The sequence below is a fragment of the Rhinolophus sinicus genome, chromosome 13 (assembly GCF_057876585.1).
Source record: "Rhinolophus sinicus isolate RSI-liver-muscle chromosome 13, RSI-T2T, whole genome shotgun sequence".
Classification (NCBI taxonomy): Eukaryota; Metazoa; Chordata; class Mammalia; order Chiroptera; family Rhinolophidae; genus Rhinolophus; species Rhinolophus sinicus.
In genome coordinates, this window is record NC_142513.1 from 18647423 (window position 1) to 18665598 (window position 18176).

Genomic DNA, 18176 nt, shown 5'->3' on the forward strand with positions numbered 1-18176 from the left:
AACTTGTGATTTAAATCAAGATGACTTTCATTTATTATTTTCATATTGTAATAGAACCCCAATGAAAATTTAGTTCATGAAAAATTATTTTTCATGCATTTTAATTGGAACATTGATGATATTAAATTTTCTTTTATAAAGAAAAAGTAATTTTCTTTTTTTTTTTTAAGATTTTTTTTTTTATATATATATATATATATATATATTGAGAAGGGGAACAGGACTTTATTGGGGAACAGTGTGTACTTCCAGGACTTTCTTTTTTTCCCAAGTCAAGTTGTTGTCCTTTCAATCTTAGTTGTGGAGGGCGCAGCTCAGCTCCAGGTCCAGTTGCCGTTGCTAGTTACAGGGGGCGCAGCCCACCATCCCTTGCCGGAGTCGAACCGGCAACCTTGTGGTTGAGAGCACATGCTCCAACCAACTGAGCCATCTGGGAGCTCAGCAGCAGCTCAGCTCAAAGTGCTGTGTTCAATCTTAGTTGCAGGGGGCGCTTCCCACCATCCCTTGTGGGAGTCGAGTTGAACTGGCAACCTTGTGGTTGAGAGCCCACTGGCCCATGTGGGAATCGAACCGGCAGCCTTAGGAGTTAGGAGCACGGAGCTCCAACTGCCTGAGCCACTGGTCCGACCCCACAATTTTCTTTTTTATCTTTTGAGTGCTATTGAAATTCAGTAGTGTGCTGCTATTGGGACATATGCCCCATATTTATGATCTCTGCTCTATATATTTGTTTTCATTGTATATGTGTAGTAAAATATGCATAACATACAATTTACCATTTTAACCACTTTTAAGTGTACAGTTTAATAGCAATAAATGCATTCACATTGTTGTGTGACTATCACCACCATCCATCTCCAGAACTTTTTCATCTTCCCAAACTGAAGCTCCGTAATAAACAATAATTTACTTCTTTCCCCTCCTGCTAACCCTGGGTAACCTCCATTCTACTTTCTGTCTCTAAGAATTTGACGATTCTAAGTGATTCATATAAATGGATTTATACAGTATTTGTCCTTTGTAACTGGCTTATTTCACAGCATATGAATACTTAGCATAATGTCTAAGGAAGTGGCTGATTCAAAAGCTAGGGCAGGGGCAACCGGATGGCTCAGTTGGTTAGAGTGCGAGCTCTCAACAAGGTTGACTGTTCAATTCCCGCATGGGATGGTGGGCTGCGCCCCCTGCAACTAAAGATTGAAAATGGCAACTGAACTTGGAGCTGAGCTGTGCCCTCCACAACTAGGTTGAAGGACAACAACTTGGAGCTGATGGGCCCTGAGAAACCCTCTGTTCCCCAATATTCCCAAAAAAATTTAAAAAAAAAAAGGGCAGACTTTTTTTTTTAATTAAATTTATTGGGGTAACATTGGTTAATAACATGAATTTCAGGTGTACACCTTTATAATATGACATCTGTATACTCCACTGTGTGCTCACCATCTGAAGCCTGGTCTTTTTCCATCACCATATATTTGACCTCCTTTGCCCTCTTCATCTACCTCCCTTCCCCTCTGGTAACCATCATTCTGTTCTCTGTATCTATGAGTTTGGTTTTCTGTTTGTTTGGATTTTTTTGTTTTATATGAGTGAAATCATACAGTTCTTGTCCTTTTCTGGCTGACTTACTTCATTTAGCATAATAACTCTCAAACCTGGTTTTTCTAATAGAGAACCTGGAACAGCTCATTAGGCCAGAAAGTAAGGAAGTGTTCAAAAAATGTTGGGGACACGCCAAGGGACATAGGAGCTAACTTGAAAAGCTTCCCATTAGTAGTCAAGTTTGGGATAATTTGAGCATCAAAATGAATAGGGACAGTAATGGATTATAGTTCACTGAATAAAATTTATATTGATAAACAAGGGAGAAAGGAAAGCTCTTCCTTATATTAGAATGCCAACTAATAAATGTAGAAGAAATTATAGGAGAAAGAAATCACCATTTCACAACCTCATAGTAATAATTGATGGAGGCAAAAAATCAGTGGATGCTAAAATTAGTGGATAGAAGTTTGATAAGGAGCAGAATACTGACATAATTCCAAAGTTTCTTCCTATAAGTTGCTTATTCACAAAGGAAAAAATAGTAACTTTGATGTGGAAAACTGGGCAGATACAATTTAAATCAAGTGCAGAGTTATCATAATGGGACAAACGGATGTGATCCACTGAGAAGGATATGATATCACCTGTGTAGTACTCTGTCAAAAATACATAGCCTAAATCTAATAATGAGGGAAGCATGAAACAAACCCAAATTAGGGACATACTACAAAGTAAGACCAGTGCAGTGATAAGTTTTAGCTATAAGTTTTTTGTTTTCAAACACTCTGATGTACTTCGTTCCAGGTTAAAACAGACTTTTGGGGGATAGCAATAAGTACAGTGGATTTATATGGGAAGTATTACTCAAGGCTCTTGTTTATAAAAAACAGATACCAATTACCAACTTTGGCTAATTTAAGGACAAAAGAAATTTACTAAAAGGATATTGGATAACCGACAAAGTCCTTAGGATGACTTGAGAAATTAAACTTGAAAAATGGCTAGGAACAAAAGGAGGCTGGCTACATAGCCAAAGGTATATCACAGAATACATCTAACAGGGACACAGCTTGCATGGCCAGCAGTACCATCCCTGGACATGGCCAGCAGTACCATCCCTGGACATTGTCACAGTATTTTTCTCTAAGAGCTAAATATTGCTATTTATCCTGCTGTAAGAATTTACCACTTCCTCACTTTTTTGCACTACCAGCTCCAGATTCAAAATCCCAAACAGATGTGTTTAATCAAGGACTCCAGGTTTTATGCCTTCCCCCTAACTTCCAGTGAAGCTTGTGGAAGGCAAGATACAAAAGTGGGGAATTCCTCAGGCAAGGGAAGGATTTCATATGCTGAGCATCCTCCAAAACAAAGTCCTGTATAAAGGACTGTTATTTGTCAGCCAAAATAAATACTTAGTAGTCTAGCAATTTTTTTCTTTGTCTGCTATTGTTAAGAATCTTTTAAAGAGACTCGTAGAGTCTCAGATTTCAATCAGCATGGCTGGAGTTTGAATACTTATGGACAATTAGCTGATGATTTTTAAAAATTTTTTTAAATTTTACAAGTATTTTTTTAAAAATTACGAGTATTTTATATATAGTGCTAGACACTAAAATGAGCTTTAACATTACAAATTTTAAGTCTAAGACCATGCTAATTAACATGGGGACTTAAAAAGTGTACCCAGAATTGATAATCTATTAAGTGATTTTCTGGGTATGTACTGTCTTAGCTTATATTTGATGGTGGAACCACACATTAGAACACAAATACTTGAATTCTATTCTAAACCTGTAACTGGTGCTTTGTGGTCAACTTTTAGAATCCACAACTTGGGAAATTCTGTCTTCAAACTAATTTTGTGAATGCATCAATCTGTTGACTAACATTTACTTAATGTATAGGTGGATTATTGTCTAGGTGCTGTGGGGAATAAGAGATAGGTACTGTCACTCCCTGCGTAGTGGAAGACATTTTATATAATGACCACTAATTCAAAAGCTAAGTTCCCATGGTGATTCTGGGAACCAAAGTCATTTCATAGCACTTGAGAGTGAGCTTTTTTAGATATTTGCTTTTTTTGGTTTTTTAATAAATTCAGGCTTTTAAATTAAAAGTCTTAGGCATAAATGTTTCCTTTTCTATACGTTATATGGACTCGTTTTAAAGTTGCTTTTTTTCCTATTTGTTTAGTTTAATACAGTTTTTTAGTAAAATGAAGAAGTGGATGGACATGTCAAACTTGCCACAAGAATTTCGTGAACGTATAGAAAGGCTAGAAAGAAATTTTGAGGTGTCTACTGTAATTTTCAAAAAATTTGAGCCAATTTTTTTAGATATATTTCAAAATCCATATGAAGAGCCACCAAAGTTACCACGAAGCAGGAAGCAGAGGTGAGACCCTTAATCCTTATATAATTGATATAAAAATTATAATATAAACTTACTAAGGGAATTTTCATTTTTGAAAGTTGGCTTTTTACCAGAGGTATCCATCTGCAAAAAACTTAAATTTCTATTAAAATCCATTTATAATTACCCATATCTGGAAATTCAGGATAATACTTGCACTTACTTTTGTATGTTCTGATTATTTTATACAGATTGAAAAGGCTTATTTAAGTATATTTAAATGAACCATAAGTGAATGGAATTTTGTATGTAATTTGACTTAACAGTTTATTTGTATTTGCTATTTCAATTTAAGTGACAAATGTGGAGTGATATTTAGCAAGTTAGTCATATAAAAATTACATTTTTTTCTTTTTTAGGAGGAGTCCTTGCAGTGTTAAGGATCTCTTTAATTTCTGTTGGACACTCTTTGTTTATACTAAGGGTAAGGTGATACTTTCAGTGGTTTTACATTTCTACTGTGGGAACTTAGTGCTACTTGTTATAAGAGGTTTCTTGTTTTTGTGCCTCTTTTTTTTCTTATAAAGGTAATTTTCGTATGATTGGAGATGATTTAGTAAACTCTTACCATTTACTTCTGTGCTGCTTGGATCTGATTTTTGCCAATGCCATTATATGCCCAAATAGGCGAGACTTGTTAAATCCATCATTTAAAGGTAGGACCTTACTTATTTTTGAAAACTGATGATCAGCTTTTAGAAAAAATTTTTTTTTAAGTTGACCATAGTCTTTTTTCCCCCCTGTTGCTCTTCATACCCTGTCAAACTAGGTTTACCATCTGATTTCCATACGGCTACCTTCAGGGCTCCTGACGAGCCTCCCTGTGTCATTGCTGTACTGTGTGAACTGCATGATGGACTTCTCGTAGAAGCAAAAGGAATAAAGGAACACTACTTTAAGCCATATATTTCAAAACTCTTTGACAGGAAGGTACTGTGCTTATAATTAAATGACTGCGAGTTTTAGGGGTCAGCAGCAGCAACCTCAAAGGAAAAAAACAATGTTTTAAGCAAATTCTCAACATTATAGGACTCAGGGTCCAGGTTTCAGTCTCTGCCGTGATGCAGAATTGGCCTGTAGTCTTCTGTGGTGGGAGAAACTGAGCTGTTGAAGAATATGATCAACTGTATGTACTGTCTAGTAAATACAGTGTCAGAGGTAACTGTTAGGAGGTTCTGATAGAGAAGCATGAAAAATCGCTTCTCGGCCTTTTGGCTAAGATCAAGTGAGAAGCATGAAAAGCAGGAGGTCAGAATAAGCTAATTTACTGCCACAATTTGAATAATTACTGGCTATTGACTAAAAGTAGGATGATGTATAACAACTGTAGCTTTAACTCCATGTAGATAGAGCAGAAAATCCATTAGTTTTGTGGCCACTTGTAGGTTACCTGCACGCATTTCTGGTTCTCTCAAGAATTACTTGGCTATTTTTGTATTTATGAAGTCGCTTGTTCCTTTGAGTCTCAATCTCTTATTTCCCCAATATTGAGCCGTTTAATTCAGCTAGGCCTTGAGTTTTCTTTGTTAACAAAAGAAGGTTTGGATTAGATCATCACTGTGGTCTCTCTCTTAGCCAATATTATGAGATTTTCCTTTAAGCATGAAGTCTTCCCTAACTGGGTTCTTTGTCTCTTACACAAATTTTTGTAGTTAGTCTTATCTTTCCTAAAAAATACATATATACATGTATATTTGTATATGTATTATGTATATGTATTATGTATGTGTGTATACATACACACACATATATACATACATATATACATACACACACACACACACACACACACTTTAGTCTCTGTCTGTGTATATGTATCTTGGCTCCTTCTCTGTATGTTAATCATCTCCAGTAAACTTTTAAAGGAACTCAAAGATTATGTCTGTTGTGCTCTGCAGAAGCAGCGCACTAGTGGCCTCTGGGTATGCTGCCCATACACCTTGGTTTACCTAGATTGTCGGATTCTTGGCTGTTGTCTTAGCACACTAAGTACTGCAGCTCCTTTCACTCCAGAAGTACCCTGGTTTAGACAATGGTCCTCCTGCACACGGGCCACAGGTGTTTTATTTAGCCTGTGTAGGGTGTTCTTTATTTCATTTTTGTTTTGTTCAATTTCTAATTGACACGTAAAGAACCTTTATATGAAAACCTTTCAAAAATCAGAAGCTATGGCAATACTGGATTGGAATTTCTACATGACTTTGCATGGGTAATTGTTGTCAAGCTAAGTGATGGTCACCTCTTTTAGGATGGGAAGTGTGCTTTCTGTTCTCTTCATTTACGTATGTTGAACCCTGACCCCTGAAAGCATTTGAGTTTGCAGCCCCTGATGTGTAGTAATCTAAGTAGTGTGGGTAAACAACTGTCTTAATAACAGTGTAGTTTTCCTCTCTCACCAGTGACTTATATTCCCTTAGAATCTTTTGCTTGCCCAACACATAATCATTCAATATATGTTAGTTTTCCTTCTCCATAGACCGGTATTTAAAATTGCGCAGTTTTCATCAGAATCACTTGGGGAATTTGTTAAAAACGCTGCCTCAGCTCAGGCCTTGAGGTCCATCCGTTTGCATTTTTAATAAGTTCCCCTAAGTGATTCTTATATTACTAAAATTTGGAAATTACTACAATAGACTAACTGTAAAGTATTTTCAAAACTTGACTTTAAACGTTTTTAATATTTTATTTGCAGGCTAACATGATCTGAAAGAAATATTTAGTAATTCATTTTTATGTGTGTCTGATTTATAATAACTATCAATGTGAAAATTTATATGTCATGTTTTTATGTGTATGTTAATATGCTTAATTATATGATACCACAAAATGACTTTTTCTTCCCAGATTTTAAAAGGAGAATGCCTCCTGGACCTTTCCAGTTTCACTGATAATAGGTAAGTTATCTAGCACTAATGGTATCTGGTATATTATAGGCTATCAATAATGATTTGTTGTAATTTATTAAGTGAAACATTATATCAAGGTCACTCCTCCAAAATCAGGTTCCTAGTGCTTTAGTGGCATTGAATGGGTGTTGTCACTAAGACTTGTTGTCTTTAAGTGCATTTATTTTAAGAAACCATTGTCATTTAAGACATCTAGTCTCCAAAGAAAGTCATAAACAAGACTCAATGACTTTTGTTTTTGAGTTTATACTATATTCTTTTATTAATCAAATGTTGACAAATTCAGAATGTGCCTGTATTTGAAAGCCACTATTGTTTCCTCAATGATCTTAATTAGGTTCAACTAGTTTTCAGATTAAGTACATATGTTCTTTTGCTCACCTTTCAAAGTAATTTATTGCTGTATATGTGAATGTGAAGAATGTCCATCAGATAGGAACCTCTGATATTGTTAGATGAGCAGACTTAATAAAAACTAGGGAGTTATCAGCTTTTCCAGGCTGAGAAGTCTAAATCTATCTTCAAGTCAAGATACATTCATTGTGTTTTATTTTATTACTTGGTTTTATTCTAGCAGCTTAAAGTAATTCTCTTTTCAGCAAAGCAGTCAACAAGGAGTATGAAGAATATGTTTTAACTGTTGGTGATTTCGACGAGAGGATCTTTTTGGGAGCAGATGCAGAAGAGGAAATTGGAACTCCTCGAAAGTTCCCTGGTGACACCCCATTAGGGAAACTGACAGCGCAGGCTAATGTGGAGTGTAACCTTCAACAACACTTTGAAAAAGTAATATAACCTAGCCTGGCCTCAGTCTTGAATGATCTTTTTTCTCTCTGTGTGTGATTCTACTAACAGCAGAAGCATCTTTCAAGTTAAATCTTGAGTTTCTTCTACTAATTCATATTTCCCATGAAAGCCTTAAAAGGTAATTTTTAAAACTATGGCGTTTAGTATTTTTACCTCATTTCTTGCTATTTTTTGTACTTTGGATATTATCCTAGAGCACCTGGGATTTTCAGTATACTATGTGTCTTTTGACAAAGGAAGGATTTACGCTTTCTTACCATTCTTTCTTTGCATCACTTTAGCCACTATTCTGTTTCTTTAAAATTTGGTTTGCTTTTTAACCCATGACAAACTGTGTACTCTTCCCAATTTCAGCTATATAACTCTGGACTTGATTATTAATAGCCAAGGCTTAATCTGTATTTATGTGTAAAATGGGATGGAGGATGAGGTTTAATGGAAAATTCACTGGTCTAGAAGATGGAAAACGTATGTTTTAGTCCAAGCTCTGTCATTTGCTTTGTCAGCTTAAACAAGTTTTTTAAATTCTCTGTGCCTGTTCCCTTACATGTAAAATGAAAATGTGTATGTTCTATTTCAAATGAACGTTAGGAAGAGAAAATGAGAGTATACATATTAAGTACTTTGAAAAAGTTACTCAAATGTAAGGATGTTATTAGCATAATATTGCTAAAAATTTGGTGGGTAACCAGAAGAGGGGGGAAAAGTAACGTATTAAATATGTGCTGAATTAAACAAATGAGAAACAGAAACTAATAGACACAGACAACAGTTTAGTGGTTACCAGAGGGTAAGGGGGGTGGGGGGTGGGAGATGAGATGAGAGTAAGGGGGATCAAATATATGGTGATGGAAGGAGAACTGACTCTGGGTGGTGAACACACAATGGGATTTATAGATGATGTAATACAGAATTGTACACCTGAAATCTATGTAATTTTACTAACAATTGTCACCCCAATAAATTAAAATATATATATATGTGCTGAATTAAACGTATAATGAGGGGGAAGATAACTTTAATCTCACAAATTTTTCTCTTTTGACAGAAAACGTCATTTGCACCTTCTACCCCACTGACCGGACGGCGATATTTACGAGAAAAAGAAGCAGTCATTACTCCTGTTGCTTCAGCCACCCAAAGTGTGAGCCGATTACAGAGTATTGTAGCTGGACTGAAAAATGCACCAAGTGAACAACTTATAAGTATTTTTGAGTAAGTACAATACTATTATTTTTCCAAATGTCCTTTTTAAATTATTTTATTCTGTTTTCGGTATACTCAGAATTCTTAAGATAGTGGATATACAGCTGGTAAGTATTACCATTTCAATCATAAAGTATGTTTACCTAAAACTATATAGAAGTACCTATTAAAAGTTATATATAAGTATTAGTTCATATTATTATAGACTTTCAAGTTTAAATATATCTTAAAGGTTATTTAGCTCTGACATTCCACTTTTGTAACTACCCCTAGTTTATGCATTATTGTTTTCATTTTTTACATTGACTTTAAATGGGTTCAATCCAAACATCCATCAAATGGGGGACTAATGACATATTGGTGGTGCATCCATAAAATGGAATTTTATGCAATTATTTAAGAAAAAGAATCAGGTTTCCTAGTAAAGAGGATAAATGAAGCCAGATCAGAGCACTTTCTTTCCTAATACTTTAATGAAATAAGAGAATAGTAAAAACCAGCAAACTATTTGCCAGCAGCAACCAAATGAGGAGAGGGATATGATTTCATGCTATAAATTTCCAAAGTGGTGGTCAACAAAGGAAATGGATGATTCTGGTATGCCCATCCCCAAGTAGCATTACTGAGGAAAGAGGGTATGTTGCTAGGATCTTGAAAATTCTCATTACTACCCCAGATGTGGAGAGAAACAGATGTTATAGGCAGAGGGGTAAAACGTCACAGAAACCTCTCCAAGTGAAAGTGTATGTACCACCACCAAGATTGAGGCAGAAATATGAAAAACTCCCAGGGCCTGCTATTTTCCAAAATACCATGCTAACTTGGAGACAGATCCTCATAGAACTAGAAGATACCCCTGACTAGGTATAGTAAACCCTGGAATGGGGACATTTAACTAAATCTCAGAACAGAAAGCAAAGCCTTGGTCCTCCAACAGAACCTGAACATAGCACCAGCTGAGCTCTACCCCTACTCCTTACACCTTCAGTCTCCTTAAAAATGGAAAGAATAATCCCCAGCCTCAAACACAACAGAAAAGATAAGCAGATTGCAGGTAAGGTAGGAAGACTATTATGAAGATCTTCCCTCATAGCATTTGAATAAATAGATCTGGAATAAACTACACATTTAAATGAACAAAGGGAAAAAAATTGTCAAGGCAATGATACAAACATTTTATAGCAACAAGAGAAGGAAGAAAACAGAATGCAAAAGACAAAGAACCTAAAAATAAATAAATGGGAAGACATTTCATGTTCATAGATTGGAAGGTTTGATATTGTTAAAATGTCCATATTACCCAAAGCACTCTACAGATTCATTGCAATCGATATCAAAATCCTAATGGCATTTTTTACAAACATAGAAAAAAAAATCATAAAATTCATTTAAACTTTCAAAGGACCTTTAATAGCCAAAACAATCTTGAGAAAGAAGAACAAAGCTGGAGGCCTCACACTTCTTGATTTCAGAACATTACAAAGCTACAGTAATCAAAACTGTTTGGTATTGACATAAAGACAGACATGTATACCAATGCAACAGACTAGAGAGCCCCAAAATATATTTTCACGTATGTGGTCAAATGATCTTTGACAAGGGTGCCAAGACTATACTATGGGAAAAGGATAGTCTCTTCCACAAACGGTGTTGGAAAACTGTATCGACATGCAAAAGAATGAAGATGGACTCTTACCTTACACCATATACAAAAGTTAACTCAAAATGGATTAAAAAACTAAACATGAGACCTGAAACTATGCAACTAGAAGAAAACATAGGAGAAAAGGTTCTTAACATTGGAATGGGCAATGATGTGTTGGATATGACACCAAAAGTACAGGTAACAAAAGCAAAGATAGACAAATGGACTGCATCAAACTTAAATACTTCTGTACACCTAGGGAAATAATCAACAGGGTGAAACACTACCTAGTGGAATAGGAGAAAATAGCTGTGAACCACGTATCAGATAAGGGATTAATGGCCAGAGTATACAAAGAACTACAATTCAAAACAAAATCCCCCAAAAGTCACCAGATTAAAAAAATGGGCAAACAACTTGGATAGACATTTCTCCAGAGAAGATACACAAATGGCCAAGAAGCATATGAAAAAAATTCTTAACATCACTAATTATCAGGGAAATACAAATTAAAAGCACAGTGAAATATCCCCTCATATCCATTAGAATGGTCACTATCTAAAACACAGAAAATAACAAGTGTTGGTGAATATGTGGAGAAATTGGAAGTCTGCTGTACTTTGGTGGGATTCTAAAATGGTGTAGCTGATATGGAAAACAGTATAAAGGTTCCTCAAATAATTAAAAATGGAATTTTTAGGACCAGTAATCCCATGCCTGGGTATATATTCAAACAAATTGAAAATAGGATCGCAAAGATATTTGCATACCCAAATTCATTATAGCAATATTCACAATAGCCAAGGTATCGAAGCAACCTAAATGTCCCATCCGTGGATGAATGGATAAAGGAAATGTAATATATACATACAGTGGAATGTTCAGTGTTGAAAAAAGGAAATCCCATCATGCTCCAACATGGATGAACCTTGAAGACATTATACTACATGAAATAAGCCAATCACAAAACAGCAAATACTGCATGATTCCACTTATATACAATATTTAAAGTAATCGGACTGAAAAACACAAAGTAGAATGGTGGTTGCCAGGGGTTGAGGGATGGAGAAATGGGGAATTGTCTAGTGGGTATATGAGAAGAGTTTCAGTCAGGCCAGATGAAAAAGTTCTAGAGATCGATTTTACAACAATGTGCATATAATTAACAATATTGTAATGTACACTTAAAAATTAAGAGGGTAAATTTGTTATTTGTTTTTTTGGGTTTTTTAATTAAAGCTTATTGGGGTGACAATTGTTAATAAAGTTACATAGATTTCAGGTTACAATTCTGTAATATATCATCTGTATATCACAGTGTGTGTTCACCACCCAGAGTCAGTTCTCTTTCCATCATGATATATTTGCATTACTTGTTTTTTACAACATAAAAATAACAAAGAACCTAGTTGGAAGAAGAGCAAAGATAGACAAAACTCAAGAGGCAGAGTTTTGCATTAGAAGAACTTGATAAGAACATAAAGTATTTTTGCCACATGTGCTACCTACTTCTCTGCATATGATACTGGTCCGTTTGAACATGGGATTGGGAGTCCCGAACCCGGCGCTAGTTATTTGGCTTTGGGCAAGTCACATTCTTTCTCACAATCTTGGATTTGTTAGTCATTTCTGAATTAAGACCTATATTTTGTATTTGAATGCTAGAAAGGGAACAATAATATAAAGGTAACAGGGTTAATTGCTTCTTGACAAGTATCTTCCCTTTTAGTGCTATATTTGTCTATTTGTTATTGTTTTGGCTTAGATAAGAACTACATGCAGTTTATTATTCAGCATAGTGTGGTGTGTGTGTGTGTGTGTGTGCGTGTGTGCGTGAGAGAGAGAGAGAGAGAACTCTGCCACATTATCTTGCTATTTTTTTAAAAATCAGGTTAATGGAAGTATAATTTATATGCAGTAGTTCTTTTTTCACTGTGTAGTTGTATGAGATTAGACAAATATATACAGTTAACGTAACCACCACAATCAAGACATAAAACAGTTCCATTATCCTCCCAAATTGATGCCCCTTTGTAGTCAACCCCTCCATCATCCCCAGCCTCTGGCAACTACTGATAACATTTTCTGTCCCTATAGTTTTGCCTTTTCTAGAATGTCATATAAATACAAGCATAATATAGAGGACATCAACTTTTCTAATATTGAAATTCCAAAACAATATGCCAAATGATTTTATTTAGAGGCTGTAGATGTGTTTGAAATATACTATGTTTATCTGTCTAGGTTTACAAGTGAAAATAGAACTTTGGTCACTAAAAACCAAACTAATTCTTAAAAGAAGAAATATTGGTAGTCTGGGGTGGTTTTTTTCCCTGGTAATTGTGTTTCTGTTGTATTTTATAGATCTTGTATGCGTAATCCTATGGAAAACATTATGAAATTAGTGAAAGGAATAGGAGAGACTTTCTGCCAACACTATACTCAATCAACAGATGAACAGCCAGGATCTCATATAGGTAAGAAGACAAAGCTAAACTTGATACAGCATTGAAAGTAGACAGATTGTCCCTGTAAAAAGTAGAAATTCAAGTTTTCTTCTTTCCCTACTATTAATTGATCAGATTTAAGTTTATGTGCTTTATTCTTCAGTCTTTAACAGCTGCATTCATTAGCAAGTTTTCTCTTTTTTTCCCCTGTAGACTTTGCTGTAAACAGACTAAAGCTTGCAGAAATTTTGTATTATAAAATATTAGAGACTGTAATGGTTCAGGAAACACGAAGACTTCATGGAATGGACATGTCAGTAAGTAAATCTACTCTCAGCCACTGGCAAGGTCCACAAATCCTAAGCTTGGAAAAAGTGTGTTGAGAGGCTCTGTGATGCGTTGTGGGGGTCAGCGGTTAATGGCAGGCTTAGCCAAGATGACATATTACTTGGCCCTAGTTGTCCTTGGCACATTCACAGCTAGCCACTTCTAGGCAGAAATGTGAAATACATAAATTTCGTCTTCGGTACACCATCCGTATCCTTTTCATTCAGGTCCTTTTTTTTGTCCTTCATTCCCAACTAGTTAATAATGAACCTCCCTCCCTTGACTATTGAGCCAACTAATAATTAAGATACTTGCCCATACCTCCGAAGGATTTTAAAGGAATAAAATATTGGTGGTTTTTTAAAAAAATTTGCTTATTTTCTTTGAACATTTGATCAAATCTGACCACTCTCTCCAATAGCTATGTAAAGGAATTTTTCTAAAAACTCATACCTATTGTATGATGTGTCAGTTTTTTCCCCCTCCGTCTTTTCACTCTTAGAGGCTTCTGACCTTCAGCTCTGATAGGAACAGGTTGATGTCTAGGGGTGCTACATGACTATCATAATGAAATTTCTCTTCGTTTTCATCCTGGAAATTTTCATCTCTCTTCTGTGTTGGTACCCCTTTTTCCTAGAGTCCGTGTCTTTCACTTTCATGATTTATGCTAATATTTGTTAGAGCATATGCTCCTATAGCTTCCTGCGAAAGCAGTAACTTTTCAACTTTTTACAATTATAGGTTCACAATTATAGGTCCAGTTTTAAAAGGAGTACAGAGAGGTCCCATATATCCAGTTGTCCTGAGTAGTTACATTTTACATAATACATTTTACATAATATCAAACCAGGAAATTGACATTGAAACAATGTATGTGTCTCCCTCTTTACCATTGGATCACGTGTAGATTATACATATAACCACCACCAAAATCAAGATACAGAACTGTTCTGTGACCACAAACTTTCCCTCATGCTACCCCTTTATAGTCATACTTCCTCTCTTCAGCCGCCCATTTGTTTTCCATTTCTGTGCTTTTATAACACACTGTGTGAGTTCACTTCTTTTAAATTCGTTGAGGTTTATTTTATGACACAGGACATGGTTTATCTTGGTAAATTCTGAGCACTTGAAAAGTATGTATATTTTGTTGTTGTTGGGTGCAGTGTTCTATAAATGTCAATTCTGTCTTGTTGGTTGATGGTATTGAGTTCTTCTATATCCTTGCTGATTTTCTGTCTAGTTCTACCAATTGTTGAGAGAACCGTATTGAGGTCTCCAAATATAATTGTAGATTTATCTATTTCTCCTTTCAGTTCTATCAAATTTTTTTAATTCACATATTTTGAAGCTCTGCTGTTTGATGTGTACAAATCAAGGATGGCTGTGTCTTTTTATTAAATTGATCCTTTTATCATGATAAAATGTCCTTCTCTGAACCTCGTAATTTTCTGTATTCCGAAGTCTCTTTGATGTTTACACATAGCCACTTCTGTTCTCTTCTGATTAATGTTTGCATGATATATCTTTTTCCATCCTTTTGTTTTCAAGCTACCTGTATTATTATCTTTGAAATGAGTTTCTTGTAGGCAGCATAGAATTGAGTCATTTGTTTTTATAATATCTATCCTGTCAGTCTCTTTTAATCAGTAAATTTAGACCACTTACATTTAATTATTGACATGTTATGGTATAAGTCAACCATTTTATTTTTTGTTTTCTATTTGTTCTTCTGTTTTTTTGTTTCTGTGTTTTCTTTTTTCCTGCCTTCTTGCAGGTTATTTGAACATTTTTTGGACTATCTCTGTATCAATTTTTTTTAGTGGTTGCTCTAGGTATTACATTATACATACATAACTTCACAGTCCACTGGTATAGACATTTTACCAGTTCAAGTGAAGTGTGGAAACCTTACCTTGCCTTAAGTCCCCTTTTTAAAACTTTGCATAAATGTCTTTTAGACTCACATTTGATTGATAGTTGTCTATATATAGAATTCTAGATTGACAATCATTTTCCTTTATGATTTTGAAGACGTTGGTCCATTATCTTCTCAATTCCAATGTTGCTAATTATAAGTCCAATGGCATTCTAATTCTCAGTATTGGTATGTGGCCTGTGTTTACTTTTTGGAATCTTAGTATCTTCCTTTTATCACTGATGATCTGAAATTTATAATAAAGTACCTTATCGTGGGTCTTTTCATTCGTGTGTTGGACATTCCTACAGAGTTGCTCTTTCAGTCTTGAATTTATGTCCTGCAGTTTTGGGTCATTTTACTGCATTATTTCTTCGATAATATGTTGTCCATTGATTTATCTCTCTGGAGTTTTTATTTTTCAGATGAGAGGGCTTCTGACTTGATCCTTTTATTGTCTTCTCTTATTTTGCATTTCTTTGTCTTTTTGTTCTGATTCTAAGGATATTTATTCAACTTTTTATCATCTTTTCCTAACGAATTTTTTATTTTATCTATATTTTCATTTCTAAGGTCTCTTTCTTTCTGAGGTTATTAATTTAAATTTCTTTGGAGTTTTCTTCTGTGGCTTGCATTGTCTGTTTCCTCAGGGTTTCTTTTTTGTTTTGATCTTTGTCTTTCAATTGGAGACTTTGCTCAAATGTTGGGTTATTCTTGGATATTCACTATATTTGAATGAGGCACTAACTCACTATATTAATGAGACATTAATAAACCCTCATGTTGATAAAATAGTTTGGTTCAAAGCTCTGTACAAGAGTGGGAATAAAAGTCTAACAGCCTCAGGTGATCATGTAGTAGTATTAGGGACCCTCAACTGTTGGTGTCTTTAAAGGTTTTTTGGGAATATTTTGTTTTTTCTACAGAAGTATCTGCTAATCTGTTGCCTCGCTGTTGGTGTTGAGAAGCAGAACAAGGAAGAGAAACTTGGTCTCTCCATTCAGTCTGCAGACTCTCACCTGAAACCTCAGTCTCTTCTCTTCCTGGTGCTCTCAAGTTCCAAGTCTCTCTAGTGCAGTACTGTAGAGAATAATTCTCCAGATCCCTGTTGGGTTAGACTAAAGGCCTGTCATCTGACTCTTTACAGTGGGATTGGGTGGGTGTAGTTCTGACTACTACAAACTTTCAAATCATCCATGTTGGCCCCTTGCCCAACTCCTACTTTCTATTCTGCCTGTGCCTTCAGTTGCTTGGTTTCTTCCGAGGGTGCATAGAGCAAACTCATCTGTTTTAAATGTCTATCTTCAGGCCCTTGTGTTTGATTTCCCTACTTTCTACTGAGTAATTTGTCATCCTTCCATCTACTTCCAGTTTTCATATGTTATGGTTTGCAGTTACAGATGATTTCTAGTTTTTTCCCAAATAGTTTCTAAAGCTTTTTCTCTTTGTTGATTTGGACTGAGATTTGAAAGAAGGATAACAACAAACAGCATGTTTAAAACTTAAACCTGATGTTAAATCTTAAACTCAGTGAGGAAACAGGATTTTATCTTCTTAGTAAAATATTTCTTTCTCTAAACGTTTTTTTAAAGTCTTAGCTGTGACATTATAATACCTTTAACTTTAGTGTTTTGATTTAATAAAGCCTTATATTGACAAAACACCTGTAAGAACTGTCATTTTTCAAAAAGGAACCAGGGGTGGCTGATTGGCTCAGTTGGTTAGAGCGTGGTGCTAATAACACCAAGGTTGCCAGTTCGATCCCCACATGGGCCACTGTGAGCTGCGCCCCCCCCCTTAAAAAAAAAAAAAAAGGAGCCATCCTAATGCTTTCCCTTGAGGGGAATACTGACTTGTTATTTGTTCAATTTTCAAAGCAGATTATGGTATATATCTACCACTGAGCAGGATTATATATTATAAGAAAACGCCTTGCCAGTTTGTGAACTCAAATTTTTATATTAATAATTTAGTATAAGATAATGTACACAACTTATTTTATCTTATTATATAGTCTTCTTTATAGAATGGCAGAGACTGAACATGCTAGAAATATTAAACTATGGTCTTTCTCTTCTCCAAGGTTCTTTTAGAGCAGGATATATTTCATCGTTCCTTGATGGCCTGTTGTTTGGAAATTGTGCTCTTTGCCTATAGCTCACCTCGGACTTTTCCCTGGATTATTGAAGTTCTCAATTTGCGACCGTTTTATTTTTATAAGGTGAGATGAAAGCAAAGTTCTGTTACAGTGTACCTCACATAAGCATCCTAATTATCTTAGTGCTAAAGGAACAAGCTGTAGCGACGTTTGGAAAATATTTCCAGAAATATTGTGAAAACATATTCCTTTTGGGTGAAATCAAGGACAAAATCAAAAGGATGAGGGTATATGTAAATTAAACCAATCTCACAGCTCCAGTTCTTTTTCCATTACTGACTTGCAAATGTGATGAAAAACTAGTTAACTTTGAATTTCCCATATTTATGAACGAAAATCATAGTCCTGTTAAATAGATAGCATGATAAAGAACAAAAACTCTTTCTCTCAGGAGAAAGAAAAGGTCTGAAATTGATTGGGTTATCCCTATATAATGAAGCTGAAATAACAGATCATGCTCCGTCCCCAAATTTGAGTTCAGTATGGATGAATCTTACTTAAGTACCCTGTTTTTCTGCGGGAACTATTTTTTTTAACCTTTTTTCATTGGTCACAACATAGAGGTCACAGCTGCAATAACATTTAATGTTACCCAGCGTCCGAATTTAATACTGATGCTACTATTACACTTATTGGCATGACTTAGTTAATATTTTGTCATCTGTGCTACTTTCAAACTATTGATGATAGAAAATTAGTTTGAAGAGTTAAATTTTTATACCTAATATATGTCTAAAGTTGTAGGAAGTGCAGATCATTGAGAAGTTTATCGCTTTGAGTTGTTGACTGAGTGGGATTTAAA

At 35.1% G+C, this 18176-nt stretch overlaps 1 protein-coding gene across 4 annotated transcripts in view; it reads left to right on the forward strand.

The window, feature by feature from the left end:
- Positions 1-18176, forward strand: part of RBL1 (RB transcriptional corepressor like 1) — a 54417-nt gene that overhangs the window by 6780 nt on the left and 29461 nt on the right. For 3 of the 4 annotated variants that reach the window (XM_019750224.3, XM_074317465.2, XM_074317466.2), the window contains 10 exons: positions 3742-3942; positions 4320-4384; positions 4488-4616; positions 4730-4890; positions 6805-6854; positions 7466-7652; positions 8722-8888; positions 12889-13001; positions 13185-13288; positions 17300-17437. In XM_019750224.3, the coding sequence (XP_019605783.3) occupies positions 3742-3942; positions 4320-4384; positions 4488-4616; positions 4730-4890; positions 6805-6854; positions 7466-7652; positions 8722-8888; positions 12889-13001; positions 13185-13288; positions 17300-17437 (1315 nt within the window). Of the gene's footprint in view, positions 1-3741; positions 3943-4319; positions 4385-4487; positions 4617-4729; positions 4891-6804; positions 6855-7465; positions 7792-8721; positions 8889-12888; positions 13002-13184; positions 13289-17299; positions 17438-18176 lie in introns of those variants that run through there. The other variant, XM_088789143.1, reaches the window with a different exon arrangement.